This window comes from Pseudoliparis swirei, chromosome 11 (genome assembly GCF_029220125.1).
Source record: "Pseudoliparis swirei isolate HS2019 ecotype Mariana Trench chromosome 11, NWPU_hadal_v1, whole genome shotgun sequence".
NCBI lineage: Eukaryota > Metazoa > Chordata > Actinopteri > Perciformes > Liparidae > Pseudoliparis > Pseudoliparis swirei.
This window is the reverse complement of record NC_079398.1, coordinates 3573450-3597376: the sequence shown is the minus strand read 5'-3', so window position 1 is coordinate 3597376 and position 23927 is coordinate 3573450. Positions and strand designations below refer to the sequence as shown.

Below are 23927 nucleotides of genomic sequence, written 5' to 3'. Positions count from 1 at the left end.
CCTGGGCTTTAATAGTTTTCTGGTAAAATAATTTTACATATCTGGTGTAATTAAGAAACGTTCTGTGACCTCTGTGACCTTTGAGTGTGGTTCGGGGAAATGTTTTTACAAGGGGCTCATCCACTGCTGTGTGAATAAATATTTATTATAAGATGTGTCTCTTGGCACTCAAGCTAAACCTCTACTGCAGTGTGAGGGATACTGATGGGGGTTACCGACCCACATATTCTGCACTTATGAAAAAAGGAGAAGGCCGAGCCGGCCAAAGAGAAGCTGATCTCCCGTGCACTTAATATTAATGTCTGTTTTGTGGCTATCCCGTTTCAGGAGGACCCGGGTCCTGCGGTGGAGCGATCGAATGACAGAGATTACCTGTTCGGAAAGCCCCAGGAGACAGCCGATTGATCATGCATGACACAAAAATGTATTTGTTTACCCACAGATATGGCTTTGAGTCGGGTTTCAGTTTCTTGTTTTTTCTTCAGAAACCCGATTCACTGGACCGGAGCGGATTGAGGGGAGAGCCACGGGGTCGAGGGGTCTCGACCGAGCGTCGAGTAAGAGCACCTTCTCGACCGGCGGTCGTCCGCGTCACATTCATCCCACCGTGTCGTCCTCGAGGGGATATAACATGAAAACATAATCTCGCACCACAATTTCATTCCTTCGGCAGCATTAGATTAGATTGAAACTTCCCCGCACACTTTCCCGAGGCTGTCAAATGAGCTGCCAGTCATGTGTCAGAGCCGGCCCCCTGCTCATCTGCTCTAATACATCACACAGCCTTTTATATGGATCAGTATGAGTGGGACTCTCTACACAAACGCCAGCAGCTCCTCCGCCGGGACGCCGGGTGATTGATAACATTTCCCCAGCTCTTCACACTCATGCCCATTTGTATAGTTGGTTGGAGAAGGGCCCCTGGTGTCCACTGACATCTACAGTGCCCATCATCGCCTCGCAGAGAACATGACATCAGCCTTGGAAGCACAGCGAGCCGCTCCGATACACGCCAGGAATGAGCAGCTCTCCATTCATAAAGTGCAGCACGACGGCCATTGTCAGATCGTTTGCACTCGATGCTGATATTTGTATTTCCCGAACAATGTAAGTAGTGCGGGAACCTGGCTCAGGTGCCACTTGAGATTACAGTCGTCGGCTATTTAAACCGTTTAACCTCCGTATCATTGCAGCGTTAAATGCGTATTGCTCATGAGCACGTACGTACAATTTGAATACTTTAGAAATCCTCAGCTGCTGACACGAGTCGGAGTGTTGAGACCACTGAGGGGAATCCTGAGCCTGTTTTTGTGTACAGTAATATTGGCATATTGGCCATGCTAATGTCCACTTGGCACATAGACAGCCACGCATCCCAATCCGAGCCTCTCTAATCCAATTGAGGAAAACCTGCTTGGCACGAGAGAGACTCGTCTGTCTTTGCCGTTCATTAACGGAGCTTCTCCTCGAGCTCGGAGCCCATTCCCATTCCTCCGGATCGGACCGAAAGCAATCCCTCTCACTGAAACACTGCATCTGTGCTCGAGTTTCAGCGGGGAGGGGAGGGATATATAATCACTTCTGAGATACATAATCACTGCCGTGTGGGGTAAAGTATGTGAAAATATGAAACCTCCCTAAGGAATAAGCTAGATATGCTCACAAACAGTATAAAAACACTTGCCTATGCAGGTATGTGATTCAGCTCAATATTATGACAACCATGCTACCCCAAGTAAAGAGCCTTCTTGAGATGGTTTTTTCTTTTTTCTTGCCGTGGCTTCATGTCTAGCGGTGGAATGATAATAATGTTTCTAATCTTGTAACATTGAACACAGAATTGTCTTCTATGTTAATGATGGGCCGGCCCCCTCCCTGCTCCACTGAGATGCTTACTTTCAATTTGTGTACTGTCATCTCTCCGCCACGCGCTTGAAATTGATGCACCCTCTTCCTTTTAATTAAATCAGAAAACAGTGTGGGGTCTCGGCAGGTGGGGGACACGCTCCCGTACACAGCCATCAGAGCCCCGGCCGACTCCAGGCTGAATGAGGTTGTTACAGCTCGTCTTTCTGGATGTGTGACAGTGTGTTGTTTGTGCCGCCAAGTTATTGTTTGAGTAAAATTGATAACATATTTAAATTTGCAGAAAAAACAATCTGGTGATTATTCTTTTTAAATCTTAATCAAATTGTTTTGTGAAGAAAAACTACACCACTACATTCTAACTTTCTAACATTAAAAAAGCCAGCGGACATTCTTCCTGGTAAATAAATGAGTGACAATGGCAGGAATCCTTCTCCGGTAGGCTCGCCCTCGAGCCGGAGCCGAAGTCTGAGAAGTGAGAGCGTAAAATTCCCACACATTAGAAGGCGGATAATTGGATTTCCTGCGTCCTGTACGGTGGGCGGCGTGGTTCCTGCAGCTGTGACATTATCAAAGTAACATAACTTGAAGGCTGCGGTGCAGCAGCACAGGCCCCAGAAGGCCTCTCCTCCACGTCCACATCACTGCCTGCTTGGCTATTCATCCTGTGGACCCTGCAAATGAAATTATGGGAGGAAGAGCAAAGGACATTCTTTGGGAATTAATCCCATTTATGCCTAAACCCACTTCAGATTTTGATAGTGAGTCCCTCTTTAGATGTAAGGCACATTCACAATTAGACAAGGCCTGAGGGGGATGGCATGACATACTGTGTGTGTTGGTTTGTTTCGGAGGTTAATTTCTAGACACAGACAGGAAATAGGAAAAACTGAAATGCTGAAAAAACGGAAAGTTATTCTCAAGGATCAGTTGACATTGAATCACGTGACACAGGCTCCAAGCGATCCGTTCATTTTAATAATACATGAACAAACAGATGTGAGAATGTATGAGTTATGAGATAAATACAAATGTAAATAATGTATTACATACCATGTTTGTGTTTTACTTGTAGTTTTGTATGTCTTTTATTATATTTTAATGTGTTGCACTATCTGGACCTTGAGTCTGTAATAAAAGTTTGATTGATACCAGACTGTATAGATTTAAGCAGTCAAAATAAACAAACATCAACATGAACATATTTCCTATTATAAGGTAATGGACACATTACAAACACTAACTGTGGCATTGGCTAAAGCAGTCATGCACATAATCAGTGCACCGGTTTCTTTTCGAAAATATGAAAAAGAAAATTATAAAATAGTAGTATAAATCAACACTATCATGTTTCTGAATGGTATTTTACAATTATTCCTACTTTGTATTACTTGTAGACGTCATGCTGCAAACCATAAAAAACACAACTTACATGAGCGTCATTATGAACTCACTATTGGGGATGCTACGAATAACTACAATGGAAATATAGAAATTAAAATATAAACAAGTATTATGGCGACTTTTGATAGAGAAACCACATTTTAAAACGACTATGAATGTGCTTATAGGGAAAAGAAAGGGGGAAAGGTTTTTATTCGATAAAACTAACATGTACTTTCTCTGTGGAAAGATGAAAAACGTATCCATATTTATAATATTCCAAAAATACTATTGTTGTGGCGGTCCACCTTCTCTTACTGCGAGGGAAGCCTTAATGCTTGTGCATCGTGGACTCACAATGTTTCCACAACCCGGTCTCCATGTCAACAGAGCTGGAATAAAGTTGCAAAAAACCCAAAACAAGCTTATTGTCCTTAGCAGTGATGTTTCCGTCTCACCTGCCTTCTGTAGTATTAATGTGCTTTACTGCTTTGTAACTGTGCTCTAAGCACGCAGCAGAGAAAGCGCCTGACATCGATTAGCCCGTCGGTGTCCGCTCGCGATGCATTGCAGATAAACACTGCCCCCTAGTGGCCACCCGGGGACACAACAGCTCAGATTACATAAAACCCCAACGTGGTTTGTAGACGCTGCAGCCTTTCAATCTTTTTTATTTGGATTTACTTAAATATAATAGAGCTGTGGGACTTTATTAACATGTGCTTATACTTGGAAAACACTTTATTTTTTATGAAATAGATTATATGTACATTTGATTTCCAACAAATATAATCATTTAGACCAAAACGACCAATATATTATTTTTCAATCTATTTAAAAAATAACTATGCATGACTTTTATATATGTAAATTATTAGTACTACAGCAATATGTATATTTTTAAATGCATATTATTTTTAAATCTCAGTAGAAAATATTATACAATGTTTGATGAGAATGTATTTCTCAATTCTGGCTCAGCCTTCATAGAAAAAAAACATATGGGTTTGTAACCTATGCAACAAACAAACAAACACACACACACACACACACCATACAAGTATTAGTACAAGGATGGGCTGATTACAGCTCCTTCACTGTCCTCATCAAGACCAGTGCAGACCAGTCAGAGATGAGAGGCCCCAAACACACACATACAGACACACACAAAATACAATCATCTGTTCTATCCACTGCACACATACGTACTGTACTTATGGACGCACACAAACAAATACACACACACACACACATTGTAACAGCCTCCTCAGGCAGCCTCAGAGCTCAGACAGGTCCCTGCCATTACCCCGTCCTCTACCCTAAACACGCCGTTTTAATTTCAAAGCTCTGATTAGCTGATGATTGCATGACAGCCGCCGAACCAGGTTCCCTTTTCACCCGGCTCCCAGACTGCAACTCAATCATGCCCAATTAGTGGGTCCCCAAACACTCTCTCTTATTAGAGGACTCATAATCGACTCATTGTGTCCTGATTTGGCAAATAAATCACTCTGGAGGCTGCTGACTCCCCCCCCCCCCCTTTCTTCCTCCACCACTTCTCTCACCCTGTCTTTCACTGCCCACTCCCCATCTTTTCCTTGTCCAGGGGGTTCAGTGACAACGGTTTTCAGCCGTGCTTTTCATTGGAGCTGACAGTTTGAGCAGCGCCGGATTCCTTTTTTTTGGATTTTTTATTCCCCCTGAAGAATGAAGAATAATTTAACGGCCACGGCGAGGCAGGCAGCATGCGGGTGTCCTTGTCCTGCAAGGTTAAGAATCCATTCCATCGGAGCAGGAAAGGAGCGAATTAAAATAAATGATGTGGCCAGATATTTATCGCGAGTTTGTAGATGAAGCCAAGTCACCTCAGTGGACCAGCCAGTGGCTCGGTGTTACCGAGTGACCTCCCGACCTCTCCCTGCCGAACTGGGGAATAACACACAATGTCACGTCATTTCCATCCTGCATTCGATATATCTATGAATGCATGTGTCGGGGACGTCAGGGTAAGACGTCCGATGAGAGAGCGGGACGTAGGCCTGTATGACATCTGTTTGGGGGGGATGCTGAAAATAAGTGTAATTTGATTGAATGAGGGGGATTCTTGAAAAAACTGAGCTTAGGAGACACGGACGAGGAGATCCTGAAGGAGACAGGAAACGCAAATGTCCTTCAATCTGGAGACAAGACCGCTCAGACATACAGTTAATACATCACATGGTTCATGAAGAGGTTCAGCCGTTCATTTTCACAACGCTTTATGGATCCTTAGTTGCCAATATTACAACGATTAATGCCATATTCTACCTCAGAGTTCATCGCGGCATCCGGCTCCTCAGGACAGAGATCCAACATGAGAGCTTTACAGACTCAGCAGGTGGACCAGCTCCAGCCTGGGGGCTCGCGGAGCACTGGGAGCCCTGTGATGGTGCACGCATGCAGGAAACCAGTGGACTGTGATGTAGTGGGCAGACCCAACGAGCATCTTTAGTCGAGTCCCACTGTGGCGGTGGGCTCAAACTGTTCCTTCTACAGCGTCAGATCCCGTGAAGAAGACACCTCAGGATGCTGCTTCCCTGCATCCAAACCGAACCGGGCCGTTTCCCTCTCCTCGTCTCCCCCTCCTCCACTCTACCAAGGGCTCTGTGTGTGTGTGTGTGTGTGACTGGTCATTAGTCTCTGTTTACAGGGGAGAGAGCCTGGCCAGCTGGCATGTGACGTGTGATGCGCGGCGCCGCAGTCTACCACCGTGAGACCCCCGTGGCAGAGTCGTGGAGGCCCAGCAACCCCCCTTCCCCTCCGGCGGGCCGCAGAGACCGCGGCGAGCCCCCGGCAGATGGAGCCTCGAGCATTTCTCGTCTCTCTCCTCCGAGCGAAGAAGAGGCGGTAGCGGGCGCTAAAGGTGGGACTGGCCCCGGCCCCCATCACAGATGCCAGGAGAAGAGGCCGAGGCTCTGGCGAGACCCTGCTGGGCGGGCGCCGGGCCGGAACAGGTGCAATCTCAGCCCCTCGGCGCTGGAGCCCGCGCTCTCTTCCTGTCCTCGCTCCTTCTCATTCGCACACTCGAGAGGTGTTGCATCCAGCCCCTCCCGCCGCCGCCCGGCAACAAATCCAGACGGCAACAAAAAAAATCCCGACCAGACGCGGCGCTCTCGCTGCTTTGTTTCTTTCCCTCAATGGGAACAGAGATATGTTTTTTTTACAAAAGTACCAAGTTCAAAGTACATTAACAAAAAGTGTGCCCGTGACCCTCAGAGGGCAAACGGCGGAGTTGTGTTGACTCGAGCGTTTTCCTCTGCTGGCTGGAACGAGCTCCTGGGCTGACCTCCCCACCGCCGGAGGGCCGACACAACCACTCTCCCATCAGTCCTTGCTTTATCGCAAGTGGCTTCAAGACAAAGAGGTTCCGCTGAATACCTGGCTGCAAACAGCATCCTGTATGATGGAAAGAGTTTATGACAGGGGGGGGGGGGGGTGGCGAGGCCCAGCAGGCCACCTTGACCTGTCCCTGCTCACAGGCCCTTGGTGAACCCCATCCCATCGGCCCCCAGCCCTCCGCCAGCGACCCGGCCGCTCCAACAACCACTGAGTTATTATCATAATTTCCCAGGGAGGCATTGCAGGGCCTCTGCGATCAGAGAGGCATCCGTGTTTTACAGAATGTTTTGTGTTTTATTGCCTTTAAGTCACTCGTAGGCCAGTGGAGAGGGCCCACAATGATAAGAAAACCAGTCATGTGCAAAATGAAGGACCTCGCGTCCAGGACTGAGAGGTGAGGAAGGGAAATAATAAAATACATGACAAATGTGGAGCTGCGCTGTATTTCATGTTCAAACCCCGTCTCGCCACCTAACACTCGGGCGCACTAAAAACATACGAGGGGAAATAATAATAATGAATTCAGCCGATCTCCCCGTTACCAAAAGAACAGAAGCTTTTGTTCCCCCCCCGATCTCGTGGTTTGCACTTGAAAAAAACCTCCCGGCCTCTCATTCCCCCTCCTGGGTGCTTTGACAACATGACGGCCGTAAGATGCCCAGGGGCATTCAGAGCTGCCACCGCCCCGGCCATTTCATGTCCGAGCCCACCTGGGGTAAACCAAAAAAAAAGGACTTGGAGCGATAGAATATTAACTAAAGAAGAGCGGGGGTAAAATCGCACGGACAAAACTGAAAACCCTTTTAAACCCGTCAAACTTTGTCTTAAAAAAATACCACTTTCATTGTCTCTCGTGGTGTAATCCCCCCTCCTCCTCCCCCACAAGCCCTGGAGCTTTTAAAGGTGCAGTATATCGTGAAACATAAACATCTGTTTAATCTCGCTATTTCAAAAGAAAATCCCCTTTTGATCAAAAAGTGATATTGATCCGACGGCCTTCGTTGTGTTGCGAGGATTTCTCCTTTAAACTTGAAATAACAGTCCGTGTGGCAAATCGATACTGCGGCTTCTTTTTGAGGCGAGTTTCAAAAGGGCACAAGACGCATTTAAATATGGTCGGAATGGTTAAGCTAGCTATAATATAAATGAATGTGAAAAACACGATCTGACTCCAGCTTAAAAAGGGAGATGTCTTTATCTTCATGGCTTTTTGAACTGATCATAATCGTCTCGTGACCGGTTCATGGCACCTGCTGGCCGGGTCAGCGGCGGGGAACCCGTGACCGGCACGCGGCCCCTGGTGGAATGAACTGGTCCGAATGTTCCTTGAGCTTCAGCGTGTCTGTCCTCACCCCTCACTCTGTGTCTGCGGGGCCCCGGCATCGGGCCCCGGCTATCTTCACATCTCCCCATTTTCTTTAATTACACCACGGCATATTGCTTTTGGGCCGTGGAAGGCAGATATTGAGACCAGATAAGATGTATAAACTTCTGTCAACGCCACAGCATATTAGCTAGAGCTGGAAGCATATTATCTCTATTCTATCCTTCCAATTAGCGGCGAATATCAAAATACATTAAGGCAAGCCTGTCGATGAGGAGCAGGAAAAAACATTACATTAAGGGCCTTCGTCCGTTTTTTATTAAAATGGTATTACTTCCTTTAATTTATTTATTTTTGCCACAAAATGAAAAGTAATTTCCACCAAGGGACCCAACAAAAACAGATAAATTACCTATTTAAACTCGGCGGCCTGAGCACTCTGGGTGCTCAGCTGGTCCGAACTGGCCTCACGGTTTTATGTTTTATTGGGGGTCTTCAGGAACAGACTGCTCTTTCCAAAATAACCAAACTTATTTTCCTTCCTAAACTCTGAGATTCGCTCTGCATCCCATCAAATCAAAGGAATTTAAACACTATGTCATTACTGGAACATTGGGAATGAAATATCGGATTACGGAAGCATCCAGTGGGGCAACATGGATCTTTACAGCGGTAATGGCTCCATTATTTTAATAGAAAAATGTCACGGAAAAAACAAATGACACCCAAAAACCCATGTGAGGCCTGTATCATCTGATCTGATAGACACGGCATCGAGTCAGGCCTCAGACTCCGCTCACCTCTCAGTGACACCGCATTCATCTGGAAGCTGCGCCGTAACCAAAAAGCTCTCGCGGAACACAACTGTCTTCTCCGCTAGAAATAATGCACATATTGTAGCTGTTTTGACGTGATTGAATTCACTGCACCCAGACAGTGAGAGGTCGTTCCGAGCCCCGCCGCAGCGTCAGGAGATATATACTGTGTGCACTGGCAGACATGGAGGGAATAAAGGAGAAGACAGCGGCAGGATGAGGGTGGAGAGAGAGGTCACTTTGAGGAGCTGGATGCAAGCATATGCCAAACAGCGTCTCTCTCTCTCTCTCTCTCTCTCTCTAATCCCCTCTCTGATCCACCGACGCTCGGGCCAATCATTTGAGGCCGGCCGCAACCCGTGATCGCGGGGCCCTAATCTGAGTCCTCGGCCCGTCCGCGGTCCACCTCAGACAGCACCGGCCGGCTGCCAGCAGAGGAGTGGCAGGCTTAGCCTTCTCCAGAGAGACAGCTAGAGGTTGTCTCTACATGGATGGGCACTTCGCAGCTCGGCGGGGGCGGGAGGAAGGGGCAACGTAGCAGCTGCTCAGGGCATATGGGTAGAATTCATTAAGTCTGGCTAAATAAGCCAATTGTGGAGGCGGTGGAGAAAAAAGAAAAAAAAGTGTGCGTTTGTTTGTCTGAGAGAAAATCATTCGGCAACAGCACCGAGCTCGAATATTCAGCCACGCGCACACGTATTCGGAGCACAAATAACCCGTGCGATCGCTTCGTCCTGAGGTATTACTCTTGATGAAGTTGATTCAAGGCCCACCGAATGAGAAAAATCTGGATCTATTTGTGATGGCCAGTGATTGAGCCGTTAGATGCATGGATTACGTGTCCTTGAGGATTTTGCTGTGCATCTCCAAATGCCACGAGACCGCTCCCTGCTTCAGAAACAAACCTAATCACAATCTGTAAATGTTACAGCCGTTTCTCTAATAGACTCGGCGTGACTTTGGAGGCCGGCGTTTATATTCACACACATGAACCGGAGACTAAACTGAATGCTGATACTGGCGATTAGCACATGTTTGAAGGCGCGTCGTACGACGGAAATCACATCAAACTCAGTGCAAGTGTGTCAGAGGCAATGTCGAGAACATGCCTATTCTGTCCCGTGTTGTTCCGTGGGCTTCATACTCGGCGTTATCACATTGTCGTCGTGAATTTGTGTTCATCACTTTGAAGAGCGCTCACCGGCTGTCGTCTGGTTCCCGACTTACATCCATTCCTCTTTATCCGGTAAAAGGTGTAATGTATGCTAATCCCCCAGGTGTCAATCGGAACTCTGTTCAATGCATTTGAGATAATAGTGAAGAAGGGTTGCTCCTATCGAAGACCTGGAAGATAAAGTCAATGGCACAGTCAATAACAATAAGGTTGTCGGCTTTAATGAGGAATGTTAATTTGAACACAATCAACTGGATTTCAGCTTAGCTGATTATCAACCTTGGACTTGTATGCGGGTGTCGATAATGATGTCTGTACAGGAAGGGCATTGGTAAGCTTTCCACGCACAATCCGTTTGCCTTTTGGCTGTTTAAGTGAAAAACTCACAAACAAAATCAGGGTGAATTACCAAACTCGCTCCAACACCCCAAGAAAAGACGGGTGAGAAGACAAAGCCCCATTATTCACTGCACCGTGAACTTTATTTAAAAAACACAAGAAACACTGTCTTTACACTTTGAGATATATACATTGTGGATACGACTTCGTGGTCGCTGCGAGGGCCCTAATTAAAGTCGCTATAACCAAAGTCACTGGCTCCATGTGTAATAGACATTCGCCCAGTTCTCCCTGGAGCCATTTAAAGTCACAGACCAGAGCTCCTCCTCATGCGGCCGCCTCCTCGGTCTCTCCTTGATCCCATTCCATCAGCAGCTCGGAGGACACCTCTGTAAACAGATGATCCCAGTCCCAGCTCACATCATCCTGCAGAGCACAAGAGGGGGAGAGAAGAAGAATCAGGGAGGCGGAGGGCGACGTACCGAGAGAGAGAGCACGGGGAACAGGGGGAGCAAAGAGAGGAGAATGGGGTGAGGTGAGCAGAGGGTGTTAATGTACACATCATAAATCTTGATTACCTGGGAGACGGAGTGGCAACCTCCCCTGGGGCTCCAGAAACAGCTGGACAGGCACCACACATGCTGTATTTACTAAAATCTCACTCACCTCCTTCACCTCCTGTTCTGGTGCGAGAACCTTGGTGAGGAGCTTCAAGTCGATCTCTCCATCCTGAAGAGAGAATTGCAGCCAAATTCACTCAGCTTGCACAACCAGAGCTGCTCTTATGACATTAAATGGACCGACGAATATTAAAAGAGATATACGCATGAACTTGACGTACTAAGGTCTGGAAGGCAGAGTAATACTTCAGATCGTTGTCCAGATCTCTGTAGGTCATCACCCGGTTCACCTGGACGCTAACGGGATCACAGAAAGTCAGAGAAGGTCTCACAACAGACGTGCATTTCAATCAGAACGACACATCGCAGAAAAATAGTGGCCATCCCGACGGAAGTGCTTTCACGCCACGGGCAAACCGGGTGGAAGAAGAGCTCGGTGGGTGTTGGACGTTTGTGCACAACGGAGCGCCGCGACTTCAAGCGAAGACCACAGAGAGCAGGAGATGGTTGCCAAGTGGTAAACGCTTCAAATTGAAACCCAGCTGCTTATCTGTGGGTTGGAATTAAGTGTGTGGGGGGGGGCGGGGGCGGGGGGGGCTCTCAAAGTGGCCGGGGCCTAGCAGTGCATGCCAGTCCTACTTACTGCGCATTACACGCTACATTGCCCCCGCAATGAGTTCAATGTGGATATTATCTCGCACAGAGAGCAAGCCCCAGCCTAATAACCTCCACCGCTGTCATAGCCTCGCTACATATTCGACACATGTCGGCGTGTCTCTCACTGCCCTGTAAATCAAAGGGCCCGGTGAGGAGAGACCCTGGAACAGAGTTGCATAAATCAGACCCAACTGTTATTTCTCCATTTCTGCCCGATAAAGTAAGACACTCTGCAACGAGTGGAGGACAGGTGACCATCAAAGTCACCGGAGCAGGCCACTGATCTAGTGTCCTGTGCATGGACAGAGGTTACCCGTCTTGCATGGAGCTGGGGACATGCTGTGTGTGTGTGTGTGTGTGTGTGTGTGTGTAAATCATGAGCGATAAGGAGGAACTCTTAAAAGTTTAAGGCGTCATTACTTTGGCGGAGCTGCGACTTGCATCGTTAGATCTTCTTCTTGCACTTCTTCCAGGTCTGGAATCACGGGAATATCTAAAAAAAACAAAAAACCACAAGACCACAACATTTAAAAAACAATCCTAGAACTTTTTTAAAAACGCGTCTAAATATTCGGCGCTCTGATCGGCGGAATCATTTATGAGAAATGCAGAAACACCCCCCCCCCCCCCACCCCCGTGTACGGCAGCGACATCTTTGTTTGAATGTGTGTGTGTGTGTGGCCGTGTGTGTGTGGCACTTCCCCCCTCCCCCCCCCCCCTCGCCAGAGTTACACTCTCACAAGAGCTGCCCTGTCACAACAGCCATGCGGCCATGAATATTCAGGAGGCCGGGCGGCAGCTCTTCGTGCTGTGAGAGGGGCGCTGGCCAGGGGCTCCCCAGAAAGCACCCCCTGCTACCTGAGCATTTGGGCCCTGTCAGCGCCGGCCCGCCCCGAGGACCCGCGGCGGCCGGCGGGCCGACCTCCGTGTCCGCTCTGCCACTCCGACTGGGGCGGCGTCCAGCCTACGTGCAAGAGCATTCGCTCGCGGGCCCATCTGTGCGGGGTCGGAAGTCACGGTGCGGCCTGGCAGGAGCCGCGGGAGCCGGGAGCCGCCGACCCGCTGCTCGAACAGTGGGAACCCACTTTAATTGGGTAAAGGCGCAACAGGACAGAGGATGGCGCCGCGGCCGAGACGGACGGGGGAAACTTTCACAGCGTTTTTTCAGACGGACGTTTGCTGCAGCATGGGAATTAAAAAAATTAAGCACAACGAAGGATGTAGAAAGATAGGATGCAATTAAGCTAAATTAGCAATAATTCATGAATAGAATTATTTAAATGTGTTTCGGCTAATTAATTCATCAAGTCATGAAGTCCATTAGTGTGTGATATTTATCATGTGAAAGATACGACAGTATATAGCTGTAGAAGAATGTAGACAACAATCAATGAGGTAAAACTGTCAATCAATAGGACAACCTGACTGGCTCTCCATCTGCTCTGAAAGAAAACTTTGGATGTTTTGTATAATTTCCTGAACAATATTTCGGGGGCTGCGCATCCTTATTGAGTGTTGACAGTGAGAGGGAAACGTGGATAGAGAGTGGAAGAAAGAGAGGGAGGAACAGACAGAGAGGAGAAGAGGAGAAGAGAGAGCCGGACTGCACGAGGAGGGTCGTCGGTAATCTCTCGCCACAGTACGGCGCCCCGAGGGGAAAGTCAATAGAGGAGCTAAATAGAGGTGAGGAGATGGAAGTGTGCATCTGATGTGAGGAAATATCTTGGCATCTGTCATTCCTTCAGAATAACTCCCGAAAATAAAACTGTTGAAGAAACATCTATGTTTGATGGGAAGCTACATTCCAGTTGTCCGTAAAAGTCCCGCACTGTTGAGACGAAGATAATTATTTTTTGTATTCTACAAAACCTAACGTGTCAAATTTTTAATCGATAATTTTTTTTTTTTTAAATCCCCCTCTGTTGATAACTAATTTATTTCTCTTTTTTTAATTAAACCAAATTAAAAATGCCACGCTCGTTTAGCCGCTGACACGATTCATCTGTGTTTCTGATATCCAAATAAATGCGGGCGCGGGTATTTCATATTCATGAGGCCCCGGTGACACTTTGTCCTCTCATTTACAAAGCACAGCGTTCAGCACAATCCGGCCCCCCCGGACCCCCAATCAAATGTAATGGTCTTAGTGCAATGACATCAAAAAGCCTCGCCGTCCGGCTCTCTGCAAACAGCTTCCTGTGTGTCGTCTCCCCGTCCGCAGCCACGCCTTTTCATTTCAGCCAGTAATGCACTATTACCACACTCCATGAGACTTCAGTGTGAAGCACACTTATGTTGTCTATATGCAAAATCTATTATAAAGTCAAAGAAGAAACAAACATTTTTAAATGAGCTTCAAATCCAACCCGTTACCGGAGGTCGAGCGGGGCATCGAAGCGGCCGCAAACAAGCCCGTTGTTTTCTCCTGACGCATCAGAAGGAGCCGTCTCTCTCCACATTACTTACACTCGCTTCCTTCCCTCGGCCGGACACGTGTCAAGGTGGCTTTGGCGTGGCGGCGGGCCGACCGCGCGTATCCTTATTACCGTCGCGTCCGTCATTCTCGCTGAGGCGTGTGAATATCAAAAGGGGATAATTTGCTGTGGATGTAGACATGCTCACCCCCGGCAGGCACTGACTTTGGAGAACAGGTGATCTGCGCGGGGTTCCAGTCAAATGATTACCTGGGTACAGGATCCATTTAAAAAGGCTTATAGGACAATATTCGACACATCATGATGAGTGTTTCTGCGATACTGGTGCTGTTTTAAGTGCCCAGCAGGAGGCTGTGGGGGCAGGTGATGGGAGGACTGGGCGAGCCTTCTCTCTCTCTCTGTGCTTGTAGCCAGTGGACATAAGGGATAAGGGTAGGGGACATAATCAAGATCGCAGGGGCTATCTCACTAACCCTCAGCACTGTAATTTCCAATGCCCCTGCCTCCGGCTCTGTATTAAGAGGTCTCCCTCCACAGAGTAATAATCTTTCCGGCGGCCTTAACTGCAAGAGAACCAAACCTCTGGACTCTTCAATGAACGGGCCGTTGGAGCCGGCGCATACGTGACAGTGACGGACAAATGTGTGTTTAATGTAATAGATATCTACAGTTCTATTAATTGACTAGCGAACCTCAAAACCTGCACTGAATGTGTGCAATTCATTGTTATTTATAAAGACATTTAAATTTCATTTGAGAGTTTAATAATCCAAAATAGTTTTTAAAAGGTAATTTTCTGATTTTTGATCTAAAATAAAACTATCAAATAAGACTCTTAAATGCATTATTTTTAATTAAACATTGTAGGGAACAATGCAACGTTTACTTTAGAGCTCATCGATGATTAGATCATTAATTAGTTTGCGACATCACAATATTTTTCATAATGTGACCAACTCTTTATCCTAGTTCACAGTGCTCATGGGAAAATAAAAGTTAAATATTTCACAAAAAAACAAAAAGGACATTTGACTATTTTAATTCTAATTTGTATTATTGTGTATTGCAAAACCCTGAATGTAGAAACATGATGAATGGCAGCGTTATGATCTGTAATTGACTGTAAATGTATAGGGTTTGAACAATATGGTGCTTTTTTCATTTTATTTTAATGAATGGCATGACTCAAAACTACCAATAATACTGATGTGTGGAAGTCCTTCAGCAACCGAGCATTTCATGCTGCTAACCTACCTCTACGGAGGCAATTTGACCCCATATCCCTGCAGCTGCCTTGTGACACAAGATAGAACAATTATTCCAGGCGAGTTTAGCTGAAATTTCCCCCTCAGTTGTGACATGGTTGTGGTGCACAGAGTTGGGCCCTCAGGTGACTCAGTTACTGCTAGATCTGTATTCAACCTGACACTGTGTGTGTGCGCGTGTGTGTGTGGCTAAGTGAGTCGCTCTAGGTGTTGAGGGTAACGCTTCAATCCTGCCACAATATTTTCCTTCACCTATAGATCTAACTTTATTTAATGAGCATATTCACTGCTCACACGGCGTCACTCACCGGTCAAGAGGATGAACGCAGGGGCCAGCGCTGAAACATATGAATCCACGCTGGATTCTCAGAGAAATATGCTGTGAGCGTCGGTGAAAAGCGATGATCTGACTGCCGGCTTATCTGCTCTACTTCCAGAGGATGAATGTGCCGGGGAGGCACCGGAGGGCTCCTCTTTGCCCGTGAGGGGAGACACGGAGTGGGGGATAGTGAGGGTGTTCTTACCTCCTTCATCATCTGATCCCGGGGGAGTTTGTGGTCGCAGGCGTCGGCTGTAGAAACAGAGAGTGGGAGAGGACGAATTATTTCACGGTTTCAAGATGCAGCGGTGAGGTCATCACGGGGAGCGAGCGAGTTGGCTCCTGGGTTGCTCTTCGTCGACGGTGGGCTTGATTCGTGTTTTTCTCTCACGCTCGGTGCGCTACAGTCTGACCGGACGTCTGACCGGTCGTCTCTAGGGAAAGGGACCGGCGGCGCTGCGAGACCAGCCGCCCAGCCTCAGACAACATCACCTCTAGGATTTAAAACTAAAAAAAACAGCTGGAGCTGCATAAATATTACTGAGACAGGGCAGTTGTGACAGAAGCTCAACACAAGGAAGCTTTGCAATAACGTATAGCCTCTGTCTCGCGTGTCATTCAGGCGCCGGGCTCCAACCGCTCCGAGTAAAACATCGACAACTTCGCCCTCTACCTGCCTCTCCTCATGATGTCTATTCTAGTCACAGGATGAGGTTAGACAATAGAATAACGGGAACACTTGGCTCCTCACAACAACAAAAGTGATGACAACTCAGTCACGCTGTTTTTTAATCATGTTAAGTGATTGTTCTTGGATGGCATGGATTAGTTGCAACCAAGGACAATCTGAAAATACAGCGCTGTTTCCACATTACTGCATAGGGAACAAACATTTACGTATCCATATACACACAAATGTAACTAACAATGAATTCGGTTGATGCGGTGGCAGAGGACACTTACTCTTCCAGGTCTTCAGCTGCAGGTCTTCTTGAAGATCTACAGGACAGCAGACACATTTTAAAGCATTAAATAACACACTTGTCAGATTACATTCTTCTTTTATTTTTTATTCAAATGAATGGTAAGCACACAACTCAAAAAATGCTATAGGCAGTGCATGTATGTGTGTGTGTGTGTGAATATATATATATATATGTGTGTGTGTGTGTGTGTATTCTTCTTTTTTTTAATGATATATCCACTCTATCTGTATCTAATGATAGTAATTCTGCTCTACCAGACACAGGGGTGTCTAATAGCTGTGTCTCCTCCTCCTGGTTTGTGCATCATGCTGCTATTCCAGACTTACAAAATACTGTGTTTTGACACTTCTCTGCCTCAACGTCGTGTGTTTAGCATTCACAATCTGTTTTAAGAAAGGTAGCAATCACACCAGACATCAAAGAAAAGTAACATTATTATTACCTGAGAAGTATTTCACCTTATAAATCTTCATTCATAAGAAAAGAATCAGAGCAGATAAGTTTTGGTGTATTTTTATCAGTAGCCTAAACATGTGTATCAGAGGTTTTAATCTCTTTTTTTTGGACAATAAATGCTTGTCCTAGTTCTCCTGGTTGAGTAGTGCCCCCTAGTGGTATTGAATCATACTTCCAGAATAGCAAAAGTATTTTCCTTGCTGTCATGTTTATCCTTTCATACTGCCAAAATCTACATGGTCTGAATCTTGATTTCTTGCTGTATTAATTAGTTTTAGATACATTCCTACTGGTGAAGGTGCACCCAATTACCAATGTTGGGATTAGGATCCCTGCACACAGTGTGCAGGGAGTCCGACAACAACGACGCAGGAGAGACATCACTAGAAAGGTAGAGCTGCTGTGAACAAGAATGGAAGTAAATAACAGCGTCAAAATAGAAATTAGCACCTGTACACCAACTCCAATCCCCACGTTCAGTTTCATTTAAGAGGTTTCCCTCGGTGTTCCAGATGTAACGTTCTTCTCTTCTATTAAAGAGTTTTTTCTGCGGGGAGTTTGCTGTACAGACTGGAAAGCCTATCAGGCTAATTTGATTTGGGACTTTGGGTGATATAAATAAAACTAAATTGACAATCAGAGCAGACAGCGTTTCAATTCAGGCAAACAAACTCATCAACTCCAAAAAAAATAACACTTGAATAAAAATTAAAAAAACAGATGCCGCACCTTTGAGTATGATATCCTCGTGAGTAGACGGGGAAATGTGAATACCATTTCACATCACACATCGACTTCCATCAAGCTATACGGACATTAAAGTTAGGATGCATTTGTTTTGTGTTTCGGAAAACTTGCACAGGTTACTAAATAATCTTTAATTTTTTTTAACCCTCCTGTTACCTTTAGGGTCAATTTGACCCCATTCAATGTTTAATGTCGGTGTTCTTTGGGGTCAATTTAACCCCAGGCTGTTTTTCACTGTGTCAAACATTTAAGAAATATCAACTTTTTTATATATTTAAAGGGCTATTTAGGTCGTCAACAAACAAACATAAAGTACCTCACACTTAAACTTGGGAAACAATATTAATTCTAATAATTTTCTGGATATTTTAATTGCTGGGGTCAAATTGACCCCGAGGGTAAAATATGTGAGTAAATTTTAAGGTAACAGGAGGTTTAAGGGTGAGACGCAAATTAAAAGGAAAGAATGGCTTTGAATAGATTGAATAAAACACAATAATGGAACAATTCTCAGCTTTAAAAGATGATGTCTGAGTGTAAACCAACTTGAAGGGACTAGAGCTGAGGGAGACTACCTGGCTGCCCTTGGACTGTGTCCTGTCTGGGGGGCGGGGGGCCGACACTTAAGACACATTACAGGCCCCTTGATTAAGACTCATGTAAGGCGAAGCGATAGACATGGTAAAACTGTCTGGAAAAAGTTGTTAGGGATAAAATATATTGTGACAACCTGGTTTCAAAGGTTCATCAATAAACTGACAGATCATTTAGTGTCAATTAGAAGTGATAGATCGACAAATCCCGGGATTTCTGCGCTGGGATTAGTGGGAGGAGGGCGGCGGTGATTGAGCATGAGGGGTGACATTGAAGGGAAAAGTCCTTGCCGGTTCCAGGGGGGACCATTACTTACTTTGTTTCAGAGAGGATCAATGCGCACGCAAACCTCTTTTACACCTCCTGTATTTCAATCGCTCCGAGACTGGGAATCGAGCCGGGTTTCGTAAAAGCAGAGAAGCGACACGCCGACCTTCTGCGAGAAATGAAGTATCTCCTGACTTTTCTCTGCTTGCACTAACGGTGCAGTAAACTACGCAAATAAGCACAGTTGACTCGGCCTGTTCACTTCGATGCATCTCCTACGCTCTCACCTCCACTGAGACCGAGAACGCAGCTTCACAGCAGCAGGCGGAAAGTAAAACAGGAGAGGTGGTTACACACGACGATAAAACGTCTTCGTGTCGATCAAGTCGTGAACAGTATTTAGATTTGGATTTGTTCGTCGTAGACGGTGCTTTTTGGCGAACACCTTCCATCTGTTCCAAATATTCCACAAATGCTCAATGCTGTGCTCCCGTTGTAAAGAGCAGGCTGCAGTGGCGAGGGTTGATTAAGTGGCTTGAACCCCTGTGATGAAGTGGCGAGCTGACTAACACTGCCCTCCTGTGGCTGATGCATTAACCATGTCAATTACCGCCTCGCTCGCAGATGAAGACGAATGGAGAGTTGCCGGCTCGGACAGGCTCCCCCTAACCTTGTTGATTCACAGCCCGAGTGCCAAATATGCACTGATAAATAAGCTCATTCAACAGCATGAGAGTTCATTAATAACACATAACCCGAGACCGCGGCTCGCCGTCTCCGGCTTCAGCGTCGCCGCAAGAGGAGGAGGAGAAGTCGAAGATGCTCACTTGGCAGAACCAGACCCAGAGCTTTCTTCTGCCCAGCCACCCTGCCGCCGCGCCGGTTTCGGAGGAGGACCCTGAAGAAATAGCAGAGAGCTTCATTAAATGTTGACTTACTCCCATAGAGGATAAATATATGATATGTGTCAGTCTTCCAACTGTTGTTAGGTATCATTCTTGGACCATACAAGTATCATCCTTGTGTAAGTTTGAGCTTTGAGTGGTCATAATTAATCAATATTTGTTTGATATCGTGTTGAATAGGTCATATTATGCAAGTACAATTAGTTTATTAAAGTAGAAATGTGTAATTAGGTGCCCCTCTCATCTACAACAGAAAAAGCTAAAGGGTTTAACTTTAGCATAGATGTAAAAGACAATAAAATGCAAGTTTAATTGTCCCACTAAAGGTACAGGGATCATTTAAACCGAGGTTCACCTCTAAGTTCACCTCCCAGATACAGATACAGATGTGAAATAGCCTCTTGGCTAACTGGCACATTTACAGAGATGTTTTTATGAATGTGCACTGTCCCTTATCAAATAAACCAAAGAATGGCATACAGTAAACACATGGCTGGCACTACGCACGACATTGTTTTGTTTATTATTATAGTTTTAATGGTGTCCATTTCCAGCACATATGGAGCAGAGTGTGGGAACCGCCAGGGCCTGTAAGTCTGACCCGAAAATAGAGCAACAGGAGAAAAAAATGACCCTCTCCCTCTCATTCTTTGATTGTGAGAATAGTAAACAGAGAATGCATCTCGGCCCTGAGACCGGGACCCTGAGACCGGCACTTGAATGAATGAATTCCTCAGAGCGCAAGAGGGCGGGCGCTAGACGAATGAATTAAGAAGAAAAAGGCACAACAACCGTACTAAATTGGGTCTGCAGAGGACAAAGTGCTCGTGAAGAATTTATTTCGTTTATGATGAAAGAGGAAATAATCTTTCATGGCTTGTTCCTTCACCAAAGCCATTTATAAATCTGAATGTCACCATTAAGCCGGGTAGAGGGAGGGGGAGCTACTCTGCTCTGCTGTATATGACCATTAATCGAGAGAGCCGCGGCTGAACAGGCTCCCTCAACTTTGTGTAATTAGTAACTGTCTCTTTATTAAGAACAAAGGGGATTCTAATAATGACAATTGAGACATGTTCAGCAACTTTGAAACAAATAGCTTCAAGTGATGTGAAATCCCTCTTATGTTCGATGTTTGGTATTTTCTTTAAATTAACAATTTTCGTGAAAAACGAGATAGTGGAGTATCTAAGTGTATCTGGGAGTACTAAAAACATACGGTGACAATTATATTTCCCACGACAAAAAAAATAAAAAGGACATTAAGTGTCATGAGAATCAAATATGTGCCTCAAATTCTTCATGACCAAATATGAACCTCACAGTAGTAGTAAAATAGTTATAGCTGTTACGGAAATGAGCTTTGCTCTCGTAGTTTCTAATTTAGGATTCTCTGATGGTCTCCAGGGCCAAACTCTATGAGCCCATAAAAGAAAATGAGTCTTTGTTTAAAAGGATGTCAGGAATGTGACCAATCCGTTGGGTATTTTAGGCAGAAAAGCCCAGGGTTGATAAACAAAGACTGTAAATAATCCACCCAGTCACACGACACTCTGGAAAAATGTATTGCATGTGCACCGCAGGTCAGAAAGGGCGCGAGAATACTAGTTCATACATTAGGGAAATTGTTCTAATTTGGGGAGATTACTTTAAAGAAAAGGCATTGCTGGAATGTTTTGCCTTGGGAATGTTGGCTGGTTCACTGTTTGCCAAGTGACTGATTCCATGAATGGAGTGAAATTGTTTCCAAGATTTCAACTGTCACGACTGATTTGATTTATCGCATTAATAATTGCCCTATATTTAGTCTAAATCTAGCAACATTAGTTCCAACATGTTTCAAGAGGCAGACATCACTGAGAACTTTACGGCAACATTTCCACGTAGGACTAGAAGGTAGTATACAAAGAGGATATATGAAAATGTGGTAGTCGTGTTGATTTTAGTGATGTAATCTGCTTGTTTTTTCAATAAGACAACACTTACAAAGTGTTGTGCTCTAAAGTTACAACAGATCCAATACGAACAGGACAATGAATGAAGAGTAGCTACAGTTTTGGAACAGTGACTGAAATAAATGAGGACTCCATTCAAATGTATACCGTGTGTGTCAAGCTGGTGCTGTAATGTAAGAGATGGTGAAGGTCAACCTGCGTGGATATCGTTTACTATTATAAATTATTTAACATCTGCAGCAAAAGCCATGCAAAGTCACCACTTTTCTTTTGTACATGCTTCCTACCTCGTCGTCCTCCTGTAATTCATGCATGAGACAAAATCAAAAATATTGATGAAGATTAATGTACGGGGGAATTATAACAGGCAACTAGCTCTCGCTCTCTCATATCACATGTTTACATACTTCTCCCACAGAAGCAGACGCAGAGGACTTCCTCACGGGACGAGAATCTTCAAACGATGGTTGGTCTGCTGCGAGGCGAGCTCTCCGTCCAGACTTTGCAACCTGGGAAACGTGCATCATTTTTATCAATTGGAAATTTTAAATCATAAAGCCAGAAGCTGGCACTTGCAATAATGACCAAATACTTTGTGGTTTTGATTTTCTATAACTGTGCCAGCCGTCTAATGAGCCAATCACGTGTTAACACCAAAATAATGTAGATCAGATTATTACACTTTCATAAAACAACCAAGTTCAGAAATTAGTATGCTGTTGCTTTGTAATTTTGTACAACTTCTAATTCTGAGAAGTCACACTGAGCATTGTTCTTTTTGCAGATGCATTATTCACACGTGAACACCATGTGTATGATTTTCCTTGAGGAATGGAGAACAACTCTACAGACGGACAATCATTGCAATCAATGTGTTTTTACCGAACGTCAAAATATATTTCATAGAATACTCTTTTTCAGAAATTGATAGCCTATAGCTAAGCAGACATTTTGGGAACACCCCTGTGAAGTGCTGTCGGTGCAGGTGAAGTATGTCATCCCTCACTGACAGATCTGAATTTACTTTTGCAGTGAGTTGAACTTGGGTGCTTAACACATATTTGTGCTAATGTTGGATCTATAGGACCTTTTATGTTGGTCGGGGAGAGAAAATGAGAGTTAAAGTTGAGCTTTGCGCTCCCAGGACAATAGACTACAGTCTAGTTGGTTGATGCAGAGCCAACATGGCAAGACAAGATGGAAGAAGTGCATGAGTCCTTAAGGCCAGTGGACATGCCAATACCTCTTCCTTAATAATACGATTAACAAATAGAGATGGAGGTGTTTAATGTCGATGAATAAGAGGTTGATTTTTCATTTTGAATTGCTGCACTACATTTTAAAATATAACTTATAATGACCAAACTATACGTTATTTATGTATAATTTCATCCATATTGTAAAAGAAAATATGGCAAAATACAAAATAGCATTGCGATATTTCTGTGAACTAAGGATAGTTAGTGCAATGCAGAAGAAACGGTTTGACTTTCACCGCAAATATCTTTATTTCAGTTTGGTTCATGCGGTCAGGGCGGGTAAAGAAAACAACCGAGGTTAAAGGTCACGTTAACAGCGAAACATTGAGCTGCGCGCGCATGCAGCGAGCGAGCCACGCTCACCACTCAGTTGACGCTAGCTAACGTTAGCTAACCCAACTATAACGTCACGCTCAAAGACACACCTTCCTGTTGCTGTTGCTCAACAACAGTAAATAACAGGATAACATATATGTGGTGGTAACAGATATGTCACATAGCTCTCATTCACAGCTAACTAGGTTAATACTGACGTTAGTAGCTAAAGTAACGTGAGCTACCATTAGCCTCGCTGCAGTTACGTTATGCTCTCAACTCTGTTTACAGCACGCACTCGTGTAACTTAACTGCATTCGCTGCTTTCCGACGAGTCACTTACATTTTTTACCGAGCCAACCTCTCCGAGCGGAAAGTTGTCCTCCATGTCTCTCCTCTCGTCTCGAGCGGGGCCGCTGCGTTTGCTGGCTATCAAAAAGCGTCACATGGCAACGCTCTCCATGGCAACGCCAATCAGAAGGGGAGGAAAGTTCGCGTCCGAGTTGAATGCCGTAAAGAATAAACAATATAACATTGGCAGTATAATATATATACATATAATATATTATATATATATATATATATATATATATATATATATATTATATATATATATATATATATATGTGTGTGTGTTTACATATGTACATTTATATTATTATAGAATAGAATATAGAATAGAATATACACTTTTATTAATCCCCAAGATTAGGATGATTATACATGTCTCTGTCTGGCAGCCAGGAGAGCTCCCTATATATATATATATATGTGTGTGTGTGTGTGTGTGCTTGTATATTCATTGTATCAGTCTTTCCTGGCGCAGGGTTGTAAGTGGCTTCTCGTGAGCAATGACATCATTGTTTCT

The 23927-nt window shown here is 45.0% G+C and overlaps 1 protein-coding gene across 1 annotated transcript; it reads right to left on the bottom strand.

Moving 5' to 3' along the window:
• Nucleotides 1-10341: 10341 nt before the first annotated feature.
• On the bottom strand, nucleotides 10342-23528 carry LOC130201275 (intraflagellar transport protein 43 homolog A). Its single transcript, XM_056426127.1, has 9 exons — nucleotides 23403-23528; nucleotides 21893-21994; nucleotides 19453-19523; nucleotides 16539-16574; nucleotides 15781-15827; nucleotides 11977-12049; nucleotides 11121-11196; nucleotides 10946-11008; nucleotides 10342-10705 (listed from the first exon to the last, which is right to left on the bottom strand). The coding sequence occupies exons 1-9, from the start codon at nucleotides 23445-23447 to the stop codon at nucleotides 10607-10609; spliced, it is 612 nt and encodes a 203-aa protein (XP_056282102.1). The 5' UTR covers nucleotides 23448-23528; the 3' UTR covers nucleotides 10342-10606.
• Nucleotides 23529-23927: the final 399 nt, after the last annotated feature.